Source organism: Nyctereutes procyonoides, unplaced genomic scaffold, assembly GCF_905146905.1.
Source record: "Nyctereutes procyonoides isolate TBG_1078 unplaced genomic scaffold, NYPRO_anot_genome, whole genome shotgun sequence".
Taxonomy (NCBI): Eukaryota; Metazoa; Chordata; class Mammalia; order Carnivora; family Canidae; genus Nyctereutes; species Nyctereutes procyonoides.
In genome coordinates, this window is record NW_026575052.1 from 4,645,440 (window position 1) to 4,672,838 (window position 27,399).

The 27,399-nt window shown below is 59.8% G+C and overlaps 1 protein-coding gene across 2 annotated transcripts; it reads right to left on the reverse strand.

Moving 5' to 3' along the window:
- Positions 1 to 1,121: 1,121 nt before the first annotated feature.
- Positions 1,122 to 25,939, reverse strand: RCC2 (regulator of chromosome condensation 2). 2 transcript variants are annotated; one of them, XM_055332296.1, is made up of 13 exons: positions 25,841 to 25,939; positions 24,297 to 24,603; positions 18,988 to 19,081; positions 15,681 to 15,824; positions 12,712 to 12,843; positions 12,223 to 12,311; positions 10,913 to 11,027; positions 8,849 to 9,015; positions 6,987 to 7,167; positions 6,638 to 6,743; positions 5,814 to 5,886; positions 4,102 to 4,179; positions 1,122 to 3,471 (listed from the first exon to the last, which is right to left on the reverse strand). In XM_055332296.1, the coding sequence occupies exons 2-13, from the start codon at positions 24,594 to 24,596 to the stop codon at positions 3,367 to 3,369; spliced, it is 1,584 nt and encodes a 527-aa protein (XP_055188271.1). In that variant the 5' UTR covers positions 24,597 to 24,603; positions 25,841 to 25,939; the 3' UTR covers positions 1,122 to 3,366. The 2 variants fall into 2 exon arrangements, with proteins under 2 accessions (XP_055188271.1, XP_055188272.1); XM_055332297.1 differs by lacking the exon at positions 25,841 to 25,939 and adding an exon at positions 25,708 to 25,779.
- Between the last annotated feature and the right edge of the window lie 1,460 nt (positions 25,940 to 27,399).

Genomic DNA, 27,399 nt, shown 5'->3' on the forward strand with positions numbered 1-27,399 from the left:
CTCCTGCAGTCAGGCTGCCCTCCCTCCCTCCCTCCCTCCCTCATCCCTGTCCCTGGTGGGACATGGCTGGCCTCGGAGAATTTCAGGTTTTCCCTAGTTCAAGCCCCTAGAACGAGCTGGGTCTGGGTCTACACCCTTGTGCTGAGGGTGATGGTGTCCAGGCTCGAGGGGAAGGAGGGCTCACTGTTGGCCTGCTGGGAGCTGTGGTGGGGGAAACCTTGTACCACGTGCGGGGAAAGGCTCTGGAAGCTCTGTGGTCTGAGGGACAAGACTCCGCAAGGGCAGGCCGGGCTGGGAGGGATGGGCTGGACTTTTGTGAAGGTCTCTCAAGTCTCCAGGAGAGAAACTGCCCCCCCTCCCTGCCTGGGACCCAAAGATGCCAGCTTCCACGTGCCTGCCAACCCAAGCTGATGGGACAGGGTGTTGCTGGAGTGCCTCTGAGGTTAACAAGACCTGCTCCCTGCTGCTCCCACCCTGCCCCTCCTGCTGCTGCTGGGGAGCTCCACTGAAGGGGGTGCTGGTCTGAAGACCTGGGACAGCCATCACCCCAGAGGTGCCACCATGATGGCTGCCAGATGCTAGGGAGGAGCAGCGGCCTGGGAGCAAAGGCAGTGGGTCAACCCTGACCGACCGGGCCTGGTGCCTGGGGCTTCTGAACACCCGGGACTGGCTCTGCAGTGGCCCCTGGTGGGCCCAGAGCACCTGTGACCAGGGCTTAAGTGACCCGAGGGCTTAGGCTCCCCTTGGAAGGGTTGGTGGGAAAAGATGGAGAATGAGGATACGGGCTTCTTGGGCACCCAAGACCTACCACCGTTCAGTGCTTTTCCATGCCTGACCGTCTACCCTTGAAGCCTCAGTGTCGCAAACCCAACCCCCTTTCGGAGTTGGGCCCGTGAAGGAGGAGCCCTCCCGCGGTCACAGGTTTCAGAGGGAGTTGGAGCTCCACTCACCTTCAACCCCAGACACTGATCTGGGCTCCCCTGAAGCCCGGTTTTCCCGGGGGAGCCTCGGCGTGGGCAGCAGGTGGGAGGTGCCTGCAGGGAGCTGGGAAAAATGGGAATTGCTGTTTTTATGTCTTATGCTGGTTCTACTGAAAAAGAAGCACAAAAGCCAAAACAGAGTAAACAATGATGTCGTTTATTTAAAATGTTTACTCCAAGAAATATATATATAAAAAAAGACAATTACAGCACTAAACCAGGCACCTTCAACCAAATCACAACCTCTTCTGTGTTCTCCCCTTTGCCCTGAACCCCTCTTCCAGAGCTGGAAGGGGAGTCCAGTGCCCGAAGGGTTGGCGCCAAGTACTTGCTCAGCCTGGGCCCGGGCCCCCTGTCTTCTCTTGGAGTGCGGGACCACCCCCCCAATTCCTTGTCCTGGAGGACCTTTCCCCTTTAGGAAGTTCATTTTAAAATTCTAAGCCAAAAGGAGTGATTGTGGCAGAGAAGAGGGCCGTCTTCACGTGGGAGCCCCGTGCCTATGCTGCTCTAGTCTCCGGGCGAGGGGCCCGCCCCGACCTAGGCTGGTGGCGGGTTTCAAGCTAGTCCCCTGGAGGGTCAGAGCTCCGCGCGACCAAGGGCAGCTCCAGGGGACGAGGGGCGCGTGCGCCGAAGCCCCGTTCCAGGAAAGAGGCTTGCGTCCAGGAGAACGGATGGGATCCCTGCACGGAAGTGAGAGCCCCAGAGGGTGGCTTTGGGGGTGATTTGGACAAATCAGGTTAGTTTAGCAGAAGCTCCTCCCCTGGACTAGACAAAGGACAGCAAAGACGAGTGTGGAGTCAGACTAAACCTTAGGAAGACGCGGGCCGCCCTCCTCGCGCGGCCTTGGGACCGGCCAGGACAGATCCTGTCACGTGCCTTGGAAGGCGTGACGGGGGAGGGGGGGGCGGGCAGGGAAAAAAGCAACAACAACTAGATCATTTTTGGCATTTTAACATCGAGACAATGACAAGTGGTAACAACAGCAAAGCAAAGAATAAAAAAGAGACCAATATTGAACTTTCCCATCCACCCAAGTATCACACGAAGTTCTAACCCCATCTCCCCCAGAAGCACCACGGAACTAAAAAATCTATTTTAAAGCACCCAAACCAGTCCAGACCCTCTCGAAACCAAGAGCCCCAGCCAGAGCTGTCGCCTCTCCTGGGTCCTAGTGAGCGGAGGGGTCCGGGAAAGGCACCTCGTAACTCACGCAGAGCAGCGCAACGCCGGTGACGAGCTCGGGCAGAGGGCAGGTGGCGGGCATCGGGTGGCAATCACAGATGTGCGCTGGCGCGGGGAAGGGGGGCTGCTTCAGCAATCCCAACTATTTGGTACCACAGCCAAGCGATGCGACCAGAGAGCTGGGTGAGCAGAGCCGGACCCCACGTCTCGGAACCAGGGCCCGTTCCAGCAGGATCCGGCGGGGGTACAGACAGAAGCACAGAGGTGATAAAGGCTGGTACGGAAAGGGCTGAGCCTTCCTTGCAAGGACTCCAGAATGCACTTTTTTTTTTTAAGCTGCTGGCTGATCAATCTCTAATGGCGAGTGCGGGCGGGGTGGCCCCTGCTCCTCAGAGGAGCCCCAGGGCTGCCCCTGACCCAGACACATTGTCCCCACGTCTGCCCGCCCCCCAAGTCCCCAACGGGTCCACAGTCACCTGATTTTCATTTGGACTTCGTTTACAGCTAAAGTAGATAAAAATGGCTAAACACAGACCCCAGAGCCCCCACCAGGGGGGACACGACAGATTCTAGTAATGTTGCAGCCAAAAGGCGGTGGGGCGTCTAAGCAGCCAGGGGGAGAAACAGAAGGCCAGCCTCAGCTGGGCCGCAAGAAGCGGGAAAGAAAGTGACCCAGATGCTCCCGAAGCAGGCGGGCGTGATTTTGGATGGAGATCCGCCACCACGACTGTCTCTGTCCGGCTGCTGCCGGTTCCCAGAAGGGACATAACCTTCTGAGTCCACGGGGACTCCTCTCCCAGGGAGCGCCCGCTCGGATCACAACGCTAGTCACGACTGGAAAGGGCTGTTCTGAGAAGTGTATTTAGGAGCAGGAAGAAAAAAGAAAAATGACTTGAAGGAAAAAAAAAAAACAAATACCTGGGTTGCTCAAAGTTTCTGCCTCTTTGTAGGAATGGTTAAGTCAACTATGAGCAAACACTTTAATTAAACGTTAGGAGGGAAAAAAAAAAACCACTTTGGAAAGCATACAGAAAAGGTAGTTGATGTTGAATCACTTATAAAACGGAACCTCAGGGAGTCTAACGAAAATGCACCTTCGGTCAACTTTTGTTTTCTTCAATTCCTTGTCCGACGTCCCGTCCCAGTGCGCGTGGAACTGACAGCTGCCGCGGGGGGTGTGGAGCCGCGGGGGGCTCCAGGGCCATCAGAGGGTCCGGGGGTTGTATTCTGGCAGTTTCTTGATCTTCTCCTTCTCGGTCTCGCTTTCGTCCCGGGCTATCACCAGAGAGTGTGCGTAGCCCATGGCCACCTGCGGGGGGGAACCAGCGCTGGAGGTGCCAGGAGTGGACAACAAGCCACCGGTCGGCCCAGGCAGGACCGGGCCGACCCTGGACCCCGCGCCCTATGAGCTGGAGTGTCCCAGGCTGCCACCAAGCAGGGATTCAACGCTGTCAGCAGAGAGCAGCCGGGCCGTGGAGATCCTGCTGCCTGGGCCTCCCCGGACCACCCCGCCTGGTGTGAGGGCCCAGGGCCCAGCGCCCAGCTGTGCGTCGGCAGACTGGGGCAGGCAGGGCGGGGCACCCAGTGGACAGAGAAGCAGGGGCCTCACCCCGCTTCCCCCCACCGCCCCACAGCCTAACAGTGTGTCGTCTCAGCTGAAGGTTCGGAGCAGATGTGAGTGAAGCCTTTGTCCCCATGACAAATCCTTGGGAGCTGGACGGTGGCCAGTGTCACCTGGGGTGAGAACGGCTACCGAGTCTGGCTGGCTTGCCCTGTGCTGCGCCTTCTGATGGCCGTCACCACCAACACCCCCAGTGAGACGCAGCAGGGGAGACCTGGGGAGACCAGCTTGCAGCGGGCTCACGAGCCCAGGAGCAGGGAAAGGCAGGCGCGGGCAGGCACCTCTTGGCTCTGCTGCTGGCCCAGGGCCCTGGCTCACCTGCTCTGTGAAAATGCCGTCCAGCGTCTTCACCTCTTGAGCCGCGGTGGAGGACTTGGGTTTGTGGTCCCCGTAGCCCTGGCAAAGTGAACAGAGACACGGACCCGGGGTCACAGTGGCACAGTCCAGAAAAGGGACCGCTGGTGACGTGCACAGGGAGCCCGCTGCCCGTGAGCCAGAGCCGACCCTGCTGGCTTGGTGACAGCCCCGGCACGCTGGACACGGGGGCCAGGCTGAGGGCGCAGCACCTACCCGCGGAAGCGCTGCTGACACGGGACTGAGTCTCAACTCGAGGACCCTGATGCCGAACAGTCACCTGTGGGAGTTTGTGTACTAACGGGCACCCTCTGGGGTCGTCACTGGGGACGTGACACCATAGCTAAGAACACCAGCCGCCCAACACTCGCCCTGTGGGCTGGGTCCTGAATGACTCCGGGACACCAGAGACCACGGAGTCTGCTCGAGGACTGCCCAGAGGGCGTCGCACCGAGGGGGTGGGCACGGGGGCTTTCAGGGCCGGCACACCCTCGGCGGAAACGCAGGGCCTCCCTTCCCAGTACCATCGGTCGCCAGAGGCCACCGTGCACATTCTCGTACGAGAAGTGCCTCCTCCCAGCGCCACGCCATCGCCTCGCCCCCCAGACGCTGCCCCAAAGGCCCCCTCGTTCCCCTCTGATTTCTAAACGGGAATTCGGAATCTCTGACGGGCCCTAGAAACACCTGCCCTTCTCCAAAAATAATCCATAAAAGCCGGGCCAGGTTCGGTGTCTTGATTTTAAGGCTGCACCCGGGGCTGCCGCTGAGGAGCCCTGTGGGGCCCCAAAGTGTGTGCAGAACACCGAGGACGAGGCCGCCAAGGCCCAGACATGGCTCCAGGGGCCAAGGAGCCCTTTCTTCCCTCCTCTGCATCACCCCTCAGCTCCCACCCACGAAGCGAGGCGGGAAGGGAAACAGACCGCCTTCCCCGCAGGAAATAACAAAGAGGCTGAGGATCAAATCGCAACTAGAACGGGCGCACCGCCAGCCGCGTCCGCAGCCAAGCTGTTCTCGACGAAGGAATTAAAAGTTAAAGCCTCATCAGGCACCGTGGGCACCAGCCCCCAAGAATCAGACGGCTGGGGAAGGCCAAGTATGTGCGAGAAATCGAGGGCCGTCGGTTCTCATCAGGCAGGCGGCGGCGGTTAGGGAAGCAGCAACACAGGCTTGGACTTACTGAGGAAAATGGGGGAGCAGCGTCCCCAGGTGACCCAGAGGCTGGCCCCGTGGGGCAACGCTCTGTGGGGCCGCAGGAGGAAACCAGGGGGACGGACGCCTGCGCACCTCCGGCCACGCGGTGCCAGCGACCCGCTGTCCCTCCTGACCTAAGCCCTCCTGGAGAGATCCGGAGAAAGCACCCCCTTCCGCCTCAGGGGCACACCGCCACCTCGGCTCACACCACCGCGGGAAATGGGATCTGAACCCTCCCTGGTTCCGTATTTACAATGTGATCAAAGGACGTTCACCACGGCCTGATGGGCACAGAATCCTCTGTGGGTCTTGCCTCCCCCTACACAGGCCCCCACCTACTGGCTCCCTGACCCCCCCCACACGGGCCCCCCACCTGCTCCCTGACCACCCCACCTGCTCCCTGACCTCCCCCTACTGGCTCCCTGACCCCCCCACGGCCCCCCCCCACCTGCTCCCTGACCCCGCACACACAGGTCCCCGCCTACCAGCTCCCCGAAGGTCGGCGACGGGCCCCAGCTGATGGTGCTCTCATCGGCGGCCACGATGATACTGCTCTTCCTGCAAACAGGGAGAGGCCGTCACAGGGCGGCCACCACGGGCACTTCCTGCAGGCGGCGTGTGACTTACTTACATTAAGATCCAGTCTGTCCCATTAAAAACTCTCCAAGGTGCTCATTTCCCACAACATGCACAGGGTGTCCTGGGCAGGCCCCGAGGCAGCGCCAGGAACCAGAGCCCCAGACCCTCCCGCCTCGCCCCGGCCTGGTTCTAGGGCTGGGGGTAAACACACCAGGGAAAGGCGTCATCAGATCAGGATGACGGAGGACTCATTCCAAAGGGGCTAGAACACGACACACAATAACCCAGACGGGCCTGGACATTCAGGCCGACTAAAGCTGAAGCACCCCAACCCCGAGACGTTGCCCCCACCCTCCCCGGCAATCGAACTCCTCACCAAGAAGTGCTAGAGAGCTCAACAGGTGTCCTCAAAATAAACTGAGGAGCACCTGCTTCCAGCAGGTCAGGGGAGCTAAACTCCTATCATCCAGCTAAAGTCATTTTAAGCTGCAAGACGGGCAGAGCCCACCGAGCCTTTGAAGAACAGAAACCTTCAGGAGGACTTTCTTCCTGCGAAGGTGAGAGGACAAGCCACCTGTTCTAGGTCCTAGAACTCCGGTGCATCTGATGCCCTGATGGGGGCTGCCGGCGCCTCACAAGGAAGAGGCCCCCGCCCCAGTGTGTCCGCCGGGCCCAGGAAGGGCCAGGAAGGGCCCAGGCATCCTGCCCACCAGGAGACGTTGCCACATACCCACAAGCCAGGCTCCGGATTCTCCAGCCACAGAGGTCCTGCACGGCCTTCGGGTACATGGTGGACTCACGGGACGTGTTGGTGGCCCCCCAGAAGAACAGGCCACCTGGGGAAAGATAAACACGTTCCCACTCTGACCACACATGCCAAGAACTGAATTCTCCTCTCCAGCACCATCAACAAGAAAGGCAAGATGCTGCACGCTGGTGACAAGAGGAACATTCTGTCCAAAAGAACACTGGGGTTCTGGTCGGGGAACGTGGAGGACTCTGCGGCTCCCTCGCCCACCAGAGTGCTCATCTGCACACCCCCCTCCGGAGGCCCAGATGGGGGGGTGGGGATCACTAACCCACTTCACTGACAGCAAAGGAGCAGGTGTAGCCGGCGTAGATCTGGGACGCCCCGCGCCCGGGGAAGTCGAACAGCTTCACCAGGCGAGGGACCATCTCGTCCTTCTGCTCGGCGTGGCCCAGGCGGCCATAGCCACCAAAGCCCCAGGAGAAGACGCGCTTCTGAGAGTCCAGGACCAGCTGTGGGAGGAGAAACAGTGTTGGGATGGGCTCCTGACGGGAGGGGACGAGAGGGTCACGCTGTGGTCCAGAGAACTGCTGCAGCAGCTGATGGTAAAAGGCAGAAACGCTGCAGATAGGCCGAACCTGCCCCCACCCCGAGGTGCAGGAGGCGACAGGGCATTTCCTCTTCCCTCTGCTGGGGACGCTACTTTCCATCCTGAATCAGGACTAAGTCACAAGTCTCTCCCTGGTTCCTCATCACAAGCAAGAGCGGGAGTCTCTAGAGGGCAGGTCAAGGCACTGGCTTCCCTCATCACAGTGTAGACGGAACAGCAGAAAGACCCGAGGGAAGGCCTGCCTGCCTGGGACTCTTAGGCGCCACCCCCACCACGCCCCATTCACGGGGGAACCTCCGTCTGGTCACGTGGACTGAACACAACCTAAAGTGGATCTTCAGGGCACCTGCGGGGGCTCAGGCAGGTAAGCGTCAGACTCTTGATCTCAGCTCAGGTCTGGATCTCAGGGTCCGGAGTTCAAGCCCCACAGTGGGTGTGGAGCCTGCTTGGCCGATAAGGCGTGGAAAACAACAACAACAACAACAACAAAAGCCCTTTTCCTTCAGGACGTCTTCCAACGTTCAGCATCTGAACTGTGTGAACATACGACTCATTAAAACGACGTGACTACGAGGCCTGCGCGGGATCCACCTCTGCTTCCCTGGGCTACCCCGGACAGAAGAGAACCACAGATTTTAGACTCCACGGGATGGAAATCTAGTTCTCGTCACTGAGCACTAAACAGGGAACATTCCAGGGAAGAAGTCACGCCTGACATTTCTCGCCAGTCAGCTGCACACCACACCAGCGCGGTGTCTGGACTCCCAGCCCAGTGCTCTTTCAACAGAAAAGCGAGCCAACCTTGACTCACGGGCATCCCTGGGCAAGGTAACTCCAAGAAGGCAACAAAGATAAAGACCCAGTACTGGTGTGCCTGCCGGGCTCAGTGGGTGCAGCACCCAACTCGACCTCAGGGTTGGGAGTCCAAGCCCCACACCGGGTATAGAGATTACTTTAAAATGGAAATCTTAATGGGGCACCTGGGGGGCTCAGTGGTTGAGCGTCTGCCTTTGGCTCAGGCCGTGACCCCGGGGTCCTGGGATCGAGTCCCACATTGGGTTCCCCTCAAGGAGCCTGCTTCTCCCTCTGCCTGTGTCTCTGTCTGTCTCTCTGTGTCTATCATGAATAAATAAACATTTTTAAGAAAAAAAATCTTTAAAAATCAAAACAACACACATACACAAAAACTGTACTGCCATCTAACCAAAGCCATCTCTAAGGAAACAGCCGTCACAGTTCACCATTCAGCACCCTGCCTGTATGGGACATTGCCTACGGACCTAGGACGAGGCCTGTGGTGCTCTGCTGGATGAAAGCCAAAGCCAGAAAGTCACCATAGGATTCCTACCCCACACGCCCGTCCTTTCGTTACGTCTACAGAAGTTACACAGACACTACGTTAAGGTAAACGGTAAGTAGGCCCCGCAGTGAACCGCCCGGTGCACGGCCGCGGGAGGACGGCGGGAGGTCCCGGGTCTCCAGGACCAGCCTGGCCAGAGCCAAGTGCTGGGACACCCGAGCAGACACACAGCCCTCCCCCCCGCCCCCCTGCAGGGGACAAGCCAGAAACCGTCAAGCCTCACCGTGTGGTTAGCGCCGCAGGCCACATCTCGTACGACCACGTTGGGGACCGGCAAAATCTGTCCGTCTTTCGTCTTCTCGATGAAGATGGCCACTCGCCGGGGGACCAGCTCACAGTCATACTCTATCCGCTGTGCCCTGGCGATGAACTTCCCGTCGGAGTTGTGTCCTGCGGGGACCAGAGCCAGCAGTCGGCAGCAGTCGAGAGCACGTGCCCCTGCCCCGACCCAGCCCCTCGGGGCCTCGAGCGGCACTTCTGTCCCAACACAATGCCTTCCCATCTGGGGCACACCCCAATCCAGGAGATCGATTTTGGGGGCTGAAACCAATTATTTTTTTAAAAAAATGAACGGGGCAGGATAGGAAACACCCAAGGGCATCATTGTCTGTAATGAGGCTGCTGTTTCTTAGAAATTCTTTGTACGGGCCTCGAACATCTGGATCCGGCCGTGACACACACGTTTCTCACTGTGAACTGTGGTCAGAGTCAAAGGAATGGCCTACAGGGTACAGTCTGTGCCCCACTCGGCCCCCGGGTGGGCCAAGAAAGGACAGAAAAAGTTCAACACACAATCCCAAGACTAGAGTTTTTAGGACTTACTAGTAACCTAAATATATCACTACGGGTGTTAAAATACAGTTAATGGCACATTCTCCTCTTTGCCTTGCCTGACCCAGTAAAATGCGTCATGAGAGAGAGACAGAGAGAGGGTGGGGGCGAGCGCGCGTGCCGGGAAACACTTCTCCAAGGTTACGCGTCTACATTCTAACAGGGATCTCCCTGGATTTGGACAATGAGGTTCACAGGGTTTCCAAGAGAGCAGAGGAGCATGACTGACCAGACACCCCTAAAGCCAGGATCCCAAACTACCTCTAAATCAAAGCGTACGCGGGGCCCCCCCCGGGGCCTGTACGAAGCCCCGAGTACCCGGCACAGTCACGGCTCAAGGACCGGCCTCCTCGTCACTGCCAAGGTCACGCAGTTCTCCCCGAAGGAAAATCCACCTGCTGGTCTGCAAATCCGGGGCGGCCACAGGCAGCAGGGGAGCCACACGTTTCCGGAAGTAGACTGGAAACACACTTCCGGTGTTTTGCCCGGGGTTGGGGATGGCACCAGGGCCTGTGGCCATGGAAACGGTTTCTCCAACAGTCTCCGGCAACTCCCTGGCAACCAACACCGCATGTGCGTAAGGGGCTGCTCGTTCTTATTCACTTCTGACTTGAGGTATATTTAGTTCCACAAAGTCACTGTTCCCTGAAGTCTAAGGCCAGCGCGATGCTCCTTGTTCTATTTATACCCTCTTCCATCTGCCGGCTCTTAATGACGTGGGGACCCGGCAACCCAGATCCCAGATCCGGAGGCCGCGGGGATCCGGAGTGGCTTGCGGCTGAGGCGCCAGCAGGGGGCGCCCACTCCTCACCTCCCACTCGCCAGGGGCTGGGCCGTGGGAAGGCGCCAGGAGGGGAGAAAAACACTTTGGTGTCAGATGGGAAAAGAAAATGGAGACCTCGTAAAATCAGGATCGAGAGCACTGCTCTCTGAGCTTTCCCTTCCTACTCGATGAGCCAGACGGGAATGTGCTTCTGGAGGAGTGCGTCCTGTTCGGGGCGGCACCGGGACGGGTCCCGGTCACGGGGAGTGGGGCTTAGGTGGGCACCGGAGGGGAGTCGCCCAGACCAGGGTTTGCACAACCACCTTTACCTCGAGTGACGTTCTCACTTCCAAGAAAGGCAAATCTTTAAATATGAAAACCGAATGAAGGGGGCTTGGTTATTTCCTTACAACTTCGAAATCCTTTTCTGCATAAGCGAATTCCCCTCTCAAGAAGAAAAGATTCCTTTGTCAGGCAGGAGGCCGACTTACTCATGAGGGCCAGGCCACTGTAACGCCCCACAGCCGTGGGTTAGGACGCGCCGTCCCGGTAAACGGGAGATCCACTTAATGGATCGAGGCTATTATCTGCGATCAATTACCCACATCTCCAGCACGTGTGTGCAGGCCCACACTGACTTCTGGTCCCAGATATGCAGTTAGATTACAGGGCTTTTAAAAAATGTTTCCATACCCAGCTGACCATATTCAGGGCACCCAAAGGAATAGAGGTTCCCTTTGCAGTCCATTATCATACTGAATTCAGCCCCACAGGCCATTTTGGTAATTGGCTGGCCGTTGTACATTATCTGAAAAGACAAGACAGCAGACTCTCAGACATTTTTTAAAAGACTGATAAAAAGCCTCCCCCGCCCCCCGCAGATCGGTGTGAAACAATTATTCGATTACAAAAGAAACTGAACGGACCCAGCATTCTGAAGGCCAAAGCCTAGAATATCCGTGAAGAAACAGCCTTGTGACCCCCTTCCCCACCTTCCCAGCAGAGTCAAACCCCAAGACGGGGCCCACGGTGCGCCCACCCCCACATCCCTCAAGATGCCCAACACCGTGTCCGGGTCAGTGCAAACCCCAGCTGGGACAGGGACAGAAACTTGCCCGCACGTAACCCCCAAACCTCACCCCGTCACTAGTATGTCGGCCTCAACTTGCAAAGAGCAGCTTTCCCCCTTTCTCCTTGCCCTCTGCAGATACCAGCCTAGCTAGTCTTCACCGAGGCGTGGGCAAGAAACAGAACGGTTCAAATTCAGGAAATAAGACCGCCAAGGCCCCGAGGGACTCAGCGTGGGCTCTGGAAGCACGTGTCAGCCGGGACTTAGAAACCGTGCCACGGCGCCCCTCAGTCTGGGAGAGCCCTTGCCATCTAGCCTGCGCCCTGGGCCATGCCTGTCGCTCCCGGCCTCCTCTGCAAACGGTCACTTCCTCCTTAGAGCAAATGGCAGATGCAATGGGGACATTTCAAAACTCTTTCAAACTACAGGTAAACTTGCCAACTGTCTCTTTTTCAGACCAAGAATGCGGAGTCCCTCCCCCTCCATCTTTAAACCACTGATCAGATACCTGCTGGCACATGGCTGCCCTGCGTTCATGGTCACTCTCGGCACGATCCCCACCTGCCTAACTCCTGTCTGTGCACTAAGCCCCTGGCAGGTGACGTCCCATAAGGTCCCAACTCAAAAGGTTTCTGCAGAGAAACACGGATCACATCTAACGTTTCTCCCTTTCTTTGGAACAGAGCAGGCTTATGGCAAGGCCCCTGGGAAAATTCTTTCAATGAGAGGACTGTTCTCAGGATATTTCTCGATGCCGGGCACCTAGTGAGCGTGCTTTAAAGACGACAGGACATGAATTCTGCTCTAAGAATCGAGACTGTTTCCACAAGGCATCAACTGAACTACAGGGAGCAGTGCTGGGTCTCGCTGCAGAAAATTGAGAGCAAAAGCAGAGAGAGACAAAGGCCTCGGAGCCAGGAGAGAGGAGTGGCACCTGAGCAGGGCTCGGGACAGCGTCTGTCTGGTTGCCGAGGCCGAGCTGCCCCATCTTGTTCTCTCCAAACGCAAGCACGGAGCCCGTTTCTGGAAGGAAAAGACAGGATCACAAAAGGGAAAAGAACACGGAGGGTGTGGAACTCGATCTGGATCAAAGGCTCCAAGATAATAAAAACAGCTCATGTGGCCAGGAAGAGCGCCAGTGAGACCGTACCGCAAGCAGAGGTGGGACGGGCAGCTCGGGGCACGGGCCCTTCAGAGCCGAGGCTGAGGACGCAGGGAGGGTCTAGGGGCCCGGCCTCTGCCTCCCGACCACCTTCTGATGCCAGCGGGTGGGGAGGCCAGCCGTGGCTCCAAGAAGCACCCACTGGGGTCTCCGGGCGCCCCTCTGATCCTGACTCAGAGCCCCAGAGACGACTCCACCCCAATGCCCAAGGTGGACCGTGCGGCCTCCTGCCCAACTCAGCAGAAGCCAGCCATTCCTTACCTGTCAACGCCAGGGTGTGGTTCCGTCCACACGCCGCAGACACAATCACTTCGTGGCTGAGACCCTCAATGAGTTTGGGGGCTTCCACCCTCTTGGTGTCACCGTGTCCCAGCTGCCCCTTCTCATTTCGACCTGCAGATCAAGAGCAAGATACAGTGGGAAGGGAGAGAGCAGCCAGGACAGCGTCCCGGGAAAGGCCAACGCGCTTGGGTCCCCCCAGAGGGTGCCCTCCACCCTTGACAGCCGAGAACCAGAGGCAAAAAGCCCTGGCTCCCGTCAGTGGCCAACCTCTCGAGGTCGGCCTGAGCGGGGCCGGGTGACCAGGGGAGGATATACAGTGCCATCCCCAGAGACGTGTCTGCGGGCCGTGGCCACCTGCCTCACCTCTGACCCGCTTTTCTGGGACAGCGGCTGGGACCCACCCGGGAGCCCTTTCTGTAGCTCTGCTACCGGGGAGACAGAGTGCTCGGTTCGCCCCGGGTGTCCCGCACAAGCAGATGAGCTCATGGAAACTCCTAGTTCTCACTCCACCTGCCAGACAACTCCCTCGCTCCCTTCTCTCCGAGATGGATTTTAAGAGGGGAACTATTTTGGACGCCTGCCTCACAGAGTTTAATTACCTCAGTGCCCTGGGCATCTTCCATGGACCATTTGGTTCATTTCTGCCCGTCGTTTCTTTCCTTTCACCTGCCCTGGAAACGCTGCCCGCAGAGCAGTGCCAAGCCCACCTCCTGGGGGCGGCCCTCCACAAGACCCTCCACAAGACCCTCAGCTACGGGACCCCCAGGGGTGGACCACAAGCCCCTCCTGCCAACGGGGCCGCGCAGGCTGTGAGCTGGGGAGGCAGGAAGGCCCGAGGAGGCCGGCCTCTGCCAGAACCCTCCACAAGGCACAGGCCCTCTGGCTGCACAGCAGACATGGGGATCCCGGTGGGCCGGGAGGAGCCCCCACACTTCCCCTGCTTTCCAACTCCAGCTACCACAGTTCCCAAACCAAACAGCTCTGTGGCCTCACAGGTCCCCCTGGCCAAGAGAAGAACCACATGGTGGTAACCAAACAAATCTGGGAGATTTCATGGGGCCAAAGAGTCAGGGCACCGAGGGGTCGGGGGTGAGCAGTTCACGCCCTCCCCTGACAACGAACTTCTGACCTTTCTTCATGAGAAACACGGAGGACAGAGCCACAAAGAGCAGGGCCAAGCATCCTGAGACCTGAGGAAGGAAGGGAACTGCCAGCTGCGAGAAGAACCGTCCTCCAGCCCGCACGGATTCCAGCCCTCTGGCAGGAGCGGCACATACCGGCTTCCGCCGGGAGCGAGCGGTCTGGGTTCACCGGCAAAGGCAGGCTGCACCGGGCGAGTGTTGGGCATGGTCTCTCGGCCCCTCGAGAGGCCCGAGTGGCTCTAACAGGTGCAGACCCCTCAAGAGTAACGTGCACCGAAGCTTCTAGACTCCAGACGACACCCCTTGCCATTTCACGCAGCTAACCGTGGAATGGTGATGTCCCCACGGGCATGTCCCCCCCACACCCCCCCCCCTGCCATAGCACCAAGTCCACTCACAGGGACACGAGTCCTCACTCTGGGGCCAGGCTGGGCGCATGGCCTCCAGCTCCCCTCTCTGCCCACAGTGTCGGCACAGGGCATGTTTTCAGAAGCACCACGTTAGGGAAATTCAGTAAAGAGATCAGAAGGAAGAGATGTCAAGTTCGGAGCTGTGACGCTGGCGTGTTCAGTGCTGGGACACTGCGGGGAGGGGCGCCCCGGGAGGAGCCCGGAACCCTGCACTGATGGGGGAAAACGACAGCCGTGGCAATGTCAGCGAGTCATCAAGAGACGACAAAGTTTAAATGTGGGCCAGACACACTTGTTAGCTCCTTTTTTTTTTTTCCAACAGAATTACAAAATTAGCAGAGTGCAGCAAAGACAACAGATGTTAATATATTTGGACTTTGGTACAGCAGCTCATGAAATTGCAAAAAACGGTTCAAACAGACTGAAATAAAAAAGCAGTCATATGGGCTAAAAGCTAGCCAAAGGACCAGAAACAAAGGGCGGGGACGACTGCCAACGTACCCAGCTGGAGGAAGAGTCCAGGAGCTACGAGAGGGCACGGGGCTAACCTGAGCCTCGGTCAGCACCTCGATCAACAATCTGGAAGAGGGAACGGGCAGCAGTGCGTGCAGCCCTGCGGAGGGGCCTCAGGCCAAGGCCACCACCGCCAGGGACCCGGGCGAGGGGCTCCAGTGGCAGGAAAGCAACTCAATTCAGAAAAAAGTAAACTCCGCCGTCGGGAAGTCTAATCATAGGCACTGAGCAACCGAACCTGCAGGCGGGCGGGATCCCCGGAAACAGAGGGACAGGAGCACGGAGACGCAGTGGCCGATGCCATGACGTGGCCGGCGGCATTTACAGTGGCAAGAACACAGGTCTCACGTCAATGCTGTGCCACAAAGCAAGGGGGGGTACTGTCTGCCCGGGGGACGGCGTGTCTAAAATAGAAATTTAATTCTAGGCACCTCAAGATCAGAAAGATCCAGATTCAGTCAGAACGTTCAGGGAAAGGTTGCTTAAAAGAGACCCTTCAGGGGCGCCTGGGTGGCTCAGTCACTTTGGCTCAGGTCATGATCCCGGGATCCTGGGATGGATCCCAGTGTGTGTGGGGGGGGGGGCTCCCGGGGAGGAGCCTGCTTCTCCCTCTGCCCCTCCCCCCGCTCATATGCATACATGTTCTCTAATAAATAAATAAAATCTTTCCAAAAGTGGAGAGAATTCAAAGACTCCGGTGTATGTATGAGCAAAGGGGAGGGGAAGAAAAGGATGCGCTTGTGGGGAACAGGCGAGACCAGCTGGAAATCAGGGAGAAGAATCGAGGCTGCAGAAGGGCCGCCCCTCCCGGAAGCCAGAGGAGGAAGTCAGCCCCGGGGGGCCACCTCCATGAGTCACCCGGTCCCGCCAGGCCCGGACTTACCCCAGCTCCACAGCTTCCCTTCCGTGGTGATGAGGAGGCTGTGGGCAGCACAGGATCCCGAGACCACTGTCCGCACCCGGACCCCCGACAGGCAGCCGTATCTATGGGGCCCCCACAAATTCTGACCGAGGTTGCGGTAGGCAGCTGCAGAGAGAAGAGTGCAAATCAAACACCCAGTGACTGAGGGGCCGGCCGCGAGGGGTCTGCTCTCCCAGGACACGGGAGCCCCGAGGAGCTGCAGCAGCCTGGCATCGGGAGGCTGCCCCAGGAGAAAGGAGCCCACCCAGCAACTGGGGTTGCATCACCTCTGCCTCTGGCCCCAGCCCTCCCTAGGGGACCTCAGACCCCTGGCTACTGAGCACACCCACATGCAAGTGGCCAAAGAGGCAGGGTGCTCTCCCTCTTGTTGGGAGCCCAACCCAGGAAAGCTGGCAGTGGACCCATTATCTCCCTCCCCATCCTCCTTGCTCCCTACACCCCTTCTCACATTCCCCTGCCTGCCCTCCACCCACCTTGGCCTCGCCCCTGCAGCCAGAGGATCCTGAGGAGTCTGAGTGTCTCCACCCTCCTCTGAACAACCTGCCCTCCTTGCACATCCACCAGGCCCTGGGGCGGGGGGTGGGGGTGGGGAGGCAGTTGACACCCCTCTCCTGCCACACCGCTTCCTTCTTAATCAGGGGCCCTGCTGTCATGGTCAGGTCACGGCCCCATGCCTTTGCCATGTATTCCCTCCCACAGAAGGCCCCTCCCTGTCACCTGCTTGTTCTTCAAAGCTCATGTCAAGCACCGCCGCCTCTGGGAAGCCCTCCATACCCACATCCCCCTTCAGCTCATTGTTCCCCTCACACCCTGAGGCCGACCACAGCACTCAGCCTCCTGAACTCAGGTGCCTTCCAGACCCTACCAACCCGAGGGCCTCGCCAGTGCCTGGCACCCAGGAAGCACTTCGAACACTGGAGGGCCTGTGGGTCCGAAGAACACAGCTGTGTCCTTCAAAACCCTCTCCCCTCCACTCAGGGACAGGGCATGGCCAATTTTTTTGCTTCGTATTTTCAACCTGGGGCTCTCAACAGAGACACAAGCCACGTTTCTAGGCCCGTGGGGATCACTGTGAAATGCTAGCCACTGCCACGTCCACCTCGTCCGGTCGATCTGGGTGCGGGAGCTGATTAAGAGGCTGCCGGTGACCCAGCTCCAGGGGTAAAGCAGGTGGAACTGCTGGAGGCCAGTCCTGCCTGCGCCCCCCCAGCAGAGGGCGCCAGGCGTGTCATCACTGGGCTGCGCGGCCGCCCTGGCACCAGCAGCCCGGAGCTGCTCCACTCGACACTGTACCCCAACGTTGAAGACGACCCAACAACTCCTTGCCAAAGAGGAGACCAAAACTGACGGCCTTTGCAGCTTCTGTCCAAGTCTTCATTGTGAAGGCGACACAATCGGTGGCATCACTGACGCTGGTCATCTCTGGGAACAGCACATGGTGCTGTGGCAAAGTGGACCTGACTCGGGTGGCCAGATGCCCCGGGCTCGCCAAAGCCTCTTCCCTAAGGCAGCGCCAGGAGGATCAATCAATGCCCAGGACACCAGGAGCCCGAGGTGCGGACCTGTCCCCGCCGGTGCCGCCACCACCGAGGAAGCCGGTCAAGTGATCCTCAAATTCAGTGGCTGGCAGCAGTTCCAACTCCCACCAGGCCGGTGGTCAGGGCACGGAGCACGAGACACTGGGTCAGGCTGTCCACCAAGCGGGCGTCATGCTGATTCCACGCGAGCCGTGGCAGTAGGACAAATCCCCCTCCTTTTCCTGTAGTCTCTTGGCAAGGTCACGGAGGGCCAAAGTCACTTTAAAAATCTTACAAAGGGGATCCCTGGGTGGCGCAGCGGTTTAGCGCCTGCCTTTGGCCCAGGGCGCGATCCTGGAGACCCAGGATCGAATCCCACGTCGGGCTCCCAGTGTATGGAGCCTGCTTCTCCCTCTGCCTATGTCTCTGCCTCTCTCTCTCTCACTGTGTGCCTATCATAAATAAAAAAAAAAAAAAAAAAATCTTACAAAGAACCTTTTTTAATTGCATAAAAAAAAAAACCTTCATTTGTGGGGAGACCAATCAGGGAAGCCAGGGTCGGAGAGGGAGAAGACAAAAAGGCCCTCTGAAAACGCGCCCAGAAGGCCTCCAACCAGGGCGTGTAAGTGGATCTTAAACCACAAGATGGTTTTCCTTCCTCCTGTTCCTTCACGGGTGGGGGGAGCCTGGCCCAGCCTGGCGGTGCCACCCACCCTCCGTCCGCAGGCGACAGCTCGAGCTCCGCCACTTGCTCTCCTCGGGAATGGACTCCCCGATGCTGGGCCCGAGCGTGCGTAACTGGGACGGGCCCACTGGACCAGCAGCTGGGGAATCGAGGCGGCAGGTGCACAGGGCTGCCAGGGAGCCCGCGGCCATCGCACACCGCCAGGAGGGGCTTCCAGGACACCAGCCCCGGGGGCCGAGCGCTCGGCCGGCTCCAGCTTGGCGGGACCCCAGGAGCTGCCGAACTCCTGCCACATTCGTGGGATAAGATGATCCTCATAGAATAAGATGATCCTCTGCCCGTCCTGAGGCACCAGGGAGTGTCAGTGTGCAAATATTTGTTCGCTGGGCAATGCTGGAAAGTACTTTGGGAATCTTTCCAAATGAAATCAAGAAGCCATAAAATGTGGCGACGTGCCAGCTTCTCTTCTCTTGGATGGGCTGGTATCCTCCTGAGGAAAGATACCGATTCTCTAAAAGCCACTGGAAACCAAAAGCAACTTCTCGGGACTTCTCTCCGCACCCCCCACTCCACTCGCTGTTACTTGCTCCCACCGACCAGTTCCTGCCACAGCCTGGCCGCTTGCAAAGAGCCGTGGACTCTTCTGTAACGTCTAACAAGTTGGACCTGTGACGTGTGACAAATATCTCGGACATTCGGACATCACGCAGGAGGAGCCTCTTCGTTTTCGTGAAAGTAACTGACGGGAGGAGGACGGTGGGAGGAAGGTGTCCGCGTTATCTGTGGTGACTGCTTACGCTTTTCCCACTTAATCCTAAATGGAACCTGGATTTTTCAAACACAGACCGGTGAAGCGAGAAACTGGCACAGGAACCAGGGTTCAAGTCCTGCCCCGTCACTATGGGGGCTGTGCAGCCTCGGGCAAGTTGCTTGGCCTCTCTGAACACTTCTGTCGAGGCAGAGGTTACCTACCTGGTGGGGGCTGGCCGGAAGCACACGGACACCTAGCACATAGGAAGCACGCGACAAACAGTAGCTGCGTAGTTTTAGAAACCGGGTCTCATACCTTGCTGTTTAGGCACTTCTTTTCGACCAATCAAGTCCCAGTTGGTTGCCCCAAAAATCAAAAGCTGCCCTTTGCACTTAGACCCTTCAAGTTTCTACAGAGACAGAAAGAAGAGAAAGGATTAGCTTGCAATGTTGCTTCCAGCTTTCGTGGTCTGTCCCATGACAGCCAGAAACAAAAGAAAAATCGTCATTCACACCCTCCCCGGCGGCTTGCACCGCGAGGCCAGAGGTGGGCACCCCCTCATCAGCATGCATGATCCCAAACCTGCCCAGAGCAGCTCGTTTGTTAGGCCCGGGCTCATTTTTATTCATGGATTTCTCTTGAAGATACCTTGGAGAACACTGACAATATCGGCCAGCCAGCGTTGCCCTCCACCCTGCACGCTGCCTACGGAGGGGTGTGCGAGCGGCCTGGCACGGCACATGAGGTGGCACACGGGGAGCATTACTACCGCTGACCTTGGGGCCAGTCTGCCTTGCCCACGGCCAACACAGTGCCGCACACGGCTCCAAGCCTCGGGAGCCCTGTGTCACCTGATTCTGGACCATCCCTCCGTGTGCTGCCCATGGGGACGTCACCTGAGCGCCGGTGACACGGTGGTGACACGGTGGAGCCCGGCTGCAGTGGGGCCGGGGCCTGGGAGGGAGAGGCTGTGTTCCCTGCCCCGGGGCCCCAGGACCCGAGAGTCCAGACCCTCAGCCTCCCAACGCACAGGCGCCCTCGTCAACGGGAGCATGCACCCCTCAGAACAGCCACCGTCCCATCAGGGTGGCATGCATTAGAATATTCTCAGCAGTTGGCTGTATTTCTGAAATGCCCAAACACACTTGTTAAGGTCAACCGTCAGGCAGAGACTCACTCCTGACCCAGGGACCCAGTTCCTGCGGGATGGGGGGGGGGGGAATGGACGAACGACTTCCCTCTCTGCCTTCATCCCGCCCCAGGACACAGAGAACGGCTTCCCGCTGTTCACAGGACTGTTCTTGGAAGGCCTGGTGAAAAACAGCCACCCGGCCCCAGTCATGCTAACCTCCAGGAGGTGCCTGCCCTGGCGGGATGCTCGACAACACGGGGCACGCGTTTTCAAGAGGAACACATCTTCACGGGGACGCTGCGTGACCCAAGCCCGAGGCCACGGGCACCCCACGGGACAGGCCCATCACGCTCGCCCATGTTTACGTGGCTGGAGCTGAAGACGGTCCATCTACAGGGCACGGCTGCAGGCAGCGTGCAGAGAGGGAGCGAACAGCCAGGGTGGAGGACTTCGCCATGCTTCAATTATTTAGAGAACGACTTTAATCGGAGGGCAGTCCCCCCCCACAGCACCCACAGACTCGGATTACTTGAATGGGAGCCTAGTTTCCCTCGGTTATCTCCCCTTCTTTGTTCAGCTGGCGAGCCTGGCTGGAACGTTCTACAGATCGACAACAGAGGAGGACCAGCGGCCAGCGGTTTCTGTCAGGCTCCCCAAGGAAGGAGCGGCCCTGGGTCTCTGCCCATGTCAGCAGCCGGCCCTCCGGGGGCGACGTGACCACTGAACCACAACCCCGAGGGGCACCTGCTAGAGCCGCGGCTCGCAGGTGGCCCCCGCAGGCCCACCACGGGCCCACCACTCCACTGCACCGTCAGAACCTCCACAACGGTCCCGGGCAGGAGCGGGTTTCTTCTGTGACCCAGAGGTGCCAGCGACAGCGCAAGGGAGCAAGGGCCTGTGGACACTGGCTCCTCAAGCCAGCTGAGCGCTTCTACACAGCTCCAACCTCAGTGCTACAAGGCTTGGGGAAAGCCTCCGCCAGTGGAGTCTACTCCAGTCACCGTGGTCAGATTCCTCCAAAGAGACTGTTCTTTTTCTCGGGTTTTCATGTCCTGGGCCTTACGTCCTCACACATCAGATGAAAGTAACTGGCTGGACTTCACTGCTGTTCTCTGCACCGTCGTTTGCCATAAGGCACCTACGTTATTTCTCCCTAATGTAATTCTTCCCTCTACCTTCTAGGAAATAAAAAATTCAAGTAAGGGACGGAACTCCTGATACCCTTTAAATCACAGCCCATGTCCCCCTTGGCCAGATCTGAGCTGGCCCGTCGGGTGCGAAAGACCCCAATGTCTGCTGGGCTCCCCCCAGAGGAACCCCAGGGATGGCTGTCAGGGCCGAGGGCCAGAAGCTGAGTGACCCTTGGAGGTATAATCCAGCCTTCCCTGATTGGGCCAAGAGATTGCTTTTTGTGAGTAAGGACCACGTGGCAGCGGAGCCGGTCCAATAGTCTCCCCAATAGGATGCGTGAACTTCATTACACCTGCTGCCTCCCGACAGCGCGGTCACAGAAGCGGGGCCGAGATGAATGGCCACTGCAGAAAAATGCATTGAGCTTCTTCAATCAACAAAATGGGGCTTCTGGTTCAAAGCGATTTTTGAATTATTGCCCAAGCGCAAGGAGCATGTTTATGAGGCGGAGAGTCCACCTTTTAACATATATCCTCTTAGAAAACCACTATCCTTGGCAGAGGGGAGGCCGTTCGGAGACCTGCCAGAAACGACAAACTCCCGAACGGGGCTATCAACTGGAACAGACGTCAAACTCGCTTTTCAGTGGTATTTGTTTGGCCCTTGCAGATGGGACACACTTGTCTCAGGGTCCACAAGACCTGAGCGCCCCAACACTGAAGAAACCATGAAGACCGGATGGCTGGCCACACTCCCGTTTCCCAGGACTCGGCCAAGGCGGCCTGCGTGACCTACTGGGTCCTGGAGCTCACGCGTCATCCACCCTAGACCATCATAAAATGCTCACCTGACAGCACTACACGTTAAGCCCGGGAGAGAGCACTTCCTGAGACCGAAATCCTCAGAATGTTTTCCAGAAACACACACCTTAACTCAGGGCAACCTTGCCCCTCAACCATCTCCGGGTTCCCTTTTCACAAGCCCGACTCCTGCGGCTTCGAGTTCCAGACAACCCCTGGCAGCTGCTATCTCACACACACACACACACACACACACCCCAGGGGAGGTCCCCAACCGTGGTGAGGTTTGCAAAATTCCCCCTCAAAAAGCTTCTCCGGAAACAAGCTGGGGACAGCTGGTGGTGGCCTAGGGCAGGACTGATGCTTCCCTAAGAAGGCAGGAACCTGGGCCAGGCAGGAGACCCACCCGAGACCCAGGCCTGTGGGAAGCAGAGGGGCAGCACAGGCCTGGCCTTGACCCTGAACCAAACTCCAAAGATGCTGCTAAGAACCTCAACTTGGGATGTGCACCTTCCATGAGGCATCTGAACGCCCCGTCTCCTGATGTACTGAGTCGTCCAAGGGAAAACCGCTCAACTGCTTCAGAGGCCTCCTTGTTTTTTAACGGGGTGGGGGAAGGTACGTATGGATTTGTCTACACGTAGCAAGGATGAAGGAGATACGTGATCCATTAACACAAAGCAAGCGTGAACTGCAAGGCTCGGCTGTGTCTGCTTCTGGGGGCAGGAATCTCTTGGTGAGACTAAGAAAACGCCCTTTCCATCAGACAGGCCGCCGGGGTCCCTCTGCACACTCTCTCTGGGACTACGTTCTGGGTGAACTTTCAGCGTGGGGGTAAGGAGCTCTCCTTTCACTTCGGGACAAGAAAATGCACGGCTCGATGGGCTGGCGAGGGCCCTGCATCTGACGGGGGCTCCCGCACACGCAACCCACCAGAGGCAGAGCCCCGCTGGCCGTTCTGGCCGCTTCCCTGCTAACACACGGGGACTGGAAGGCCAACCGGCTAGGGGCCCGCACAGAGACGTCCATCTGTCAAAGGGAAACCGTTCCTGTGCTCCAGTTTCTCAGACTGGCACGGACACGGTCCTGGTCCCAGACCCTAGGTCGAGGCACTTCAGTGACAGGGGCTCCTCTCCTCCCCAGTCTGACGTGCAGACTCCTCCGGACGGGAGGGCAGTTATAAAGCATTTTCACGTGAACACCCTGCACAGGGGTGAGGGACACCGGCAGAAAACACTCAGCCCATGTGGAAATCTACCGCGATGGGCTGTTGGGACAGGCCTTGAAACGCTGTGCCTCGGTTTCCTCATCTGTAAAGCAGACGAAGACATTCGCTCTTTTTAACCATTTAAACTGAGCACCTCTGGGGGCAAAGAGCCCCGGCACTGCCAGCTCTCACACCCCCTTTGCGGGGGGGGGTGGGGGGGGTGGGGGCACGGACAGAAACGTCTACACCCTGAGTGCAAGTTCTTCCTCTGCCGGGGCTGGCTGCAATCCGGTCCAAGCCCGGATCCTCTGCTCAGCAGAGGTGCAGAGGTGCAGAGGTGCAGAGGACCGCGGACCCCGGGCTGCGACCTCTGGCCCCGCAGGGCTCTGCAGGCCCCCGGAGTTGCCACGGTCCTGACCTCACGGAAGATGCGCAGGCCCAAGTCGAAGCAGCGACCTGAAGGGGGGGGCACCGGGGGATGCTTCTTCCCGGGGGTGCAGCCCGCGCGCGCGCCGAACAAAGCCCCAAGCCGGGTCTCAGCCCCGGGGCTTCCCGGCCCCGGCCGCGGCCGCGGCGGGGAGGGCCCCCTCGGAGCATGCGCCCTCGCACCCCGCCCGGCGCCCGCCGCCCCCGCCTCCCCGGCGGCGCGAGACGGCGCAGGGCCGCACGGGGCATGCGCGGCGGCCGCCAGGCCCCGCCCCCCCGGAGCGCCGGAGCCGAGGCGGCGGGAACCTCAAAGCCCCGGCGCGAACCGCCGCTCCCCGCAGCGCCCCGGCGGCCGCGTCCCGGCGGAGCGGCGGCCGCGGGGGCGGGAGGGCGGGAGGGCGGGGGCCGCGGGCTGGGGGGGGGGGCGGGGGCCGCCGGGGCGTCGCCGCCGCAGCCCGCACCCCGCGCGCGCGCGTCCCCTCCTCCGGCCCGAGACAACTTGCAAAAGTCTCCCTGCGCCGGGCGGGCGGGCGGGCGGGCGGGGGAGGGGAGGGGGGGAGGGAGGGAGGAGGCGGGGGGAGGCGGCTCGCGCGGCGCCGGGGGCGGGGCCTTGACCCCCTCGCGCGGGCGGGCTCCGGCCGCCCCTCCCCCGGCGGGGCCCGGGGCGCGCGCCCCAACGGCCCGCGGCCGCGCAGGCGGGTAGGCCTCGCCCCGCACCGCGCCCCGCACCGCGCGCCCCGCACCGCGCCCGCCCCCGGCCCGCGCCCTTTTGTTGTGCGGCGGCGGCGGCGGCGGCGGCGGCGGCGATGATGATGATTCAGCCCGCGGCCTGGTGGCGCCCGCCCCGCCGCCCCCGGCAGGACGCGCCGTGACGCGCCGCGGCCCCCCCGACCCCCCCGACCCCCGGGCGCCCCGGGCCCGCGCTCACCACGCGCTCCTTGGTGTGCTCGGGCTCCGTGATGACGACGGCCGCGCCGCCCGCCTTGGCCGCCGCCGGCCGCGCCGCGCGCTTGCCCCCGCCGGGGGCCCCGTCGAGCTCCAGGCCGTCCTCGTCGCCGCTGCTGCCGCCGCCGCTGCTGCTGCTGCAGCGCTCGGGCCGCTCGCGCTTCCTGCCGGCCGGGCCGCCGCGCTTCCTGGGCCCCGCGCGGGCCGTGCCGTTGCCCGAGCTCGGCTCCTCCCAGGCCGCCGCCGCCGCCGCCGCCGCCGCCGCCGCCTTCTTCCTGGGCATGGTCGCGCTGGAGGAGACACGGGGCCGCGGCGCACAATGGACGGGTTATAAACTGCGCGGGGGGAGGGGAGCGCAGCCGAGCCACCGGCCTCCACTTCCTCCCCTGCCCTCCCCGAAGTGGCGGCCGCGGGGTGGGCGGGGAGGGGGCGAGCCGGGAGGAAGCCGCGCCTCCCCCGGGGAATCCCGCACGGCAGCCCGGGTCCCCCCGACCGCAAGAGCAGAGGGGGGGGGGGGAGAAGAAAAAAAAAAAAGAAAAGAAAAGGAGACACCCCCCCCCCCGGCACCGGCACCGGCACCGGCACCACGTCTCCCCCGGCCCATCCTCAAGCTAGGTTTGCCTACGTCGCATCACCATTGCAGCCTGGTCCCTTCCCCCACCCCCACCCCCCCCCCCACAAAAAAAGTAAAGGGAAAGAAAAAGGAGCCTCCGAGGGCCCAGGTGCTAATTAGAGAAGAGGCTCCGGGACACTCCGGGGACCCCCCGCGCGCCCCCGCCCCGCCCCGCCCCCGGCCGCCCCACCTGCTGCTTTTGTCCGCGCGCCCCCTCCCCGCCGCCCCCCTCCCGTCCCCTCCCCGCCCCGCCCCGCCCCCGAGTCCGCGCCGGCCGCGGGGCTCCCACCTCGGGGTGGGCCGGCCCCCGGCCCCAGACACCTGCTCGCACACACGCGAAAAATAAGAACTTTAATGCTGCCCCAGTCCGCCGGCCCCGCCGCCCCCGGCCGCCAGGCGCCCCGCTCCGCCGCTACTTTGCCCGGGCTCCCCTGCGCTCTCGCCCTGCGTCGGCTCGCGTTTTTTTTTTTTTTTTTTATTGATTTTGAACAATGGGATCTCTGTCTGTCTCCGATTAAACCACGTGGATCCGCCTTCCTTCCCCCTTTTTTTTTTTTATTCATTCAATCCCCCAACTCCCCCCCCACCACCACCCCGTCTCCTCCTTCCCTCCTTCCTAAGGTTTTTTTTTTTTTTTACCTTTTCTCCTACCAAAAAAAAAAAAAAAGAAGACGGGTTTAAAAAAAAACAAAACAAAAAAAAGCAACTTTTTTTCTTCCCCCCCCCCCCCTCCGATCCCGCGAACTGCACATTGTCGGTTTTTTGATGTTTCGGTCCCTACCTGGCTGGAGGGATGAGAAACCGGGAGAGAGAACGGAAGAGGAGCAAGTAAGAGAGGAACCGGGGGCGCGCGCCCGCCGCCCCGCCCGCCGCCCCCCCGCCCCGGGCCGCGACCAGGGCTCCAGCCCACTCACCAGATACACTTAAAATGTAAATACGAGCTCCCAGGACAGACGCTACAACACAAAACAGAAACACATGTGCGGCCGGGCGGCAAGCTAGCGCGCGGCGGGGCGGGCGGCGCGGGGCCCGGGGAGCGCGCGCCCCCTGCCGGCCGGCGGACCCCGCGGCGGCCCCGCCCCGCCCGCGGCCACGCCCCTGGCCACGCCCCCGCCCGCGCCCCCGGGCCGGCCGGCCCACCCGAGCCCGCCCCGGGCGCCACGCGGCCACCCTCGGGCCCCGCGAGCCCCGCGCGCCACGGGGTTCTTTGGGGTTGAGGAGAACATTAGATTGCTTCCCCCCCCCTCCCCCGGGCATGTCTAGACAGGTCACCTGAGGACACTCGCTGGAAAATAGTTACTTTGCTCACGCATCCGCCGACCGGGGACGTGCCCTAATTGAGCGATTGGAATGAACGACGAATACAGTTTGAATGATTTTTTTTTTTTTTCCTCTCGTGCGGAGGGAAGCTGCTCTTTACATGCACCGACCGAGGATGTAGTGTCGGCCCCAGGGTGCAGCAAGGTGCTGCTGCTACCCCCCACCCCCACCCCACCCCCCACCCCCAACCGCCCTCCTCCACTGGTAGACTTGCAGGAAGAGATTGCCTGTGTTCCTGTGTTCCCAGGTTCGGGAGCTGGCTAGCGGTGAATACGCAGGCCAAGGATGCATTTAGAAGCTGGTTCTGGTGGAAAGTTCTCGTAAATAGTGCCTGGGCCACCCCCCACCCCCGTGCCTGCGAGACACACAGCGCTTAGGTGCTGGCGGTTCAAAGCCAGAGGGTGAGATTCCTGTCTTGGTGAAACACACTGTCTGACGGGAGACGGATCACTAAATAAGTAGTCACAGGTGCGACAGGTGATGGTGTTCAGGACGCACCACCTCAAAACACGGCACCTCGGTGTAGCAATATTGTAAGCTGAAGGCGTTTTGAGAAAGCCTGCAGAAGCTGGAAGGTCACTGATAACTCCCTTGCCCCCACCTACACCCCTTCGCTCCCATCCCTTCTTCCCCTAAAACAGGTCATAAAACCCTCAGGTAAGGGGCACCTGGGGGGCTCAGTGGTTGAGCATCTACTTCGGCTCAGGTCATGATCCCGAGGTCCTGGGATCAAGTTCCTCATCAGGCTCCCCAAGGGAGCCTGCTTCTCCCTCTGCCTATATCTCTGCCTCTCTCTTTCTCTCTCTCTCTCTCTCTGTGTCTCTCACGAGTAAGTAAATAAAATCTTAAAAAAAAAAAAACCCTCAGGTAAGAGATGCCCTCCTCATCCCAGGAGGAAGGGCACATCCTCTCCAAAAACAAGGGAACACCCAGAAGAATCCTAATACAGGACCCTTCCTAAGTGTCCCCAGTCTCCTACACCTACCTCTTACTCTTTGACCTTCACTTGTCCTCCAGCACCATCCACTCTCCCATCAAAAGTGACAGAAAAATGCCTGGGTCTGTTTATTTTGCTCTTCATCGCATTATGAGGGCTCCCATGCCACGTAAAACTTCTATTAAAATAAACTCGTATGCTTTTCTCCTGTTAATC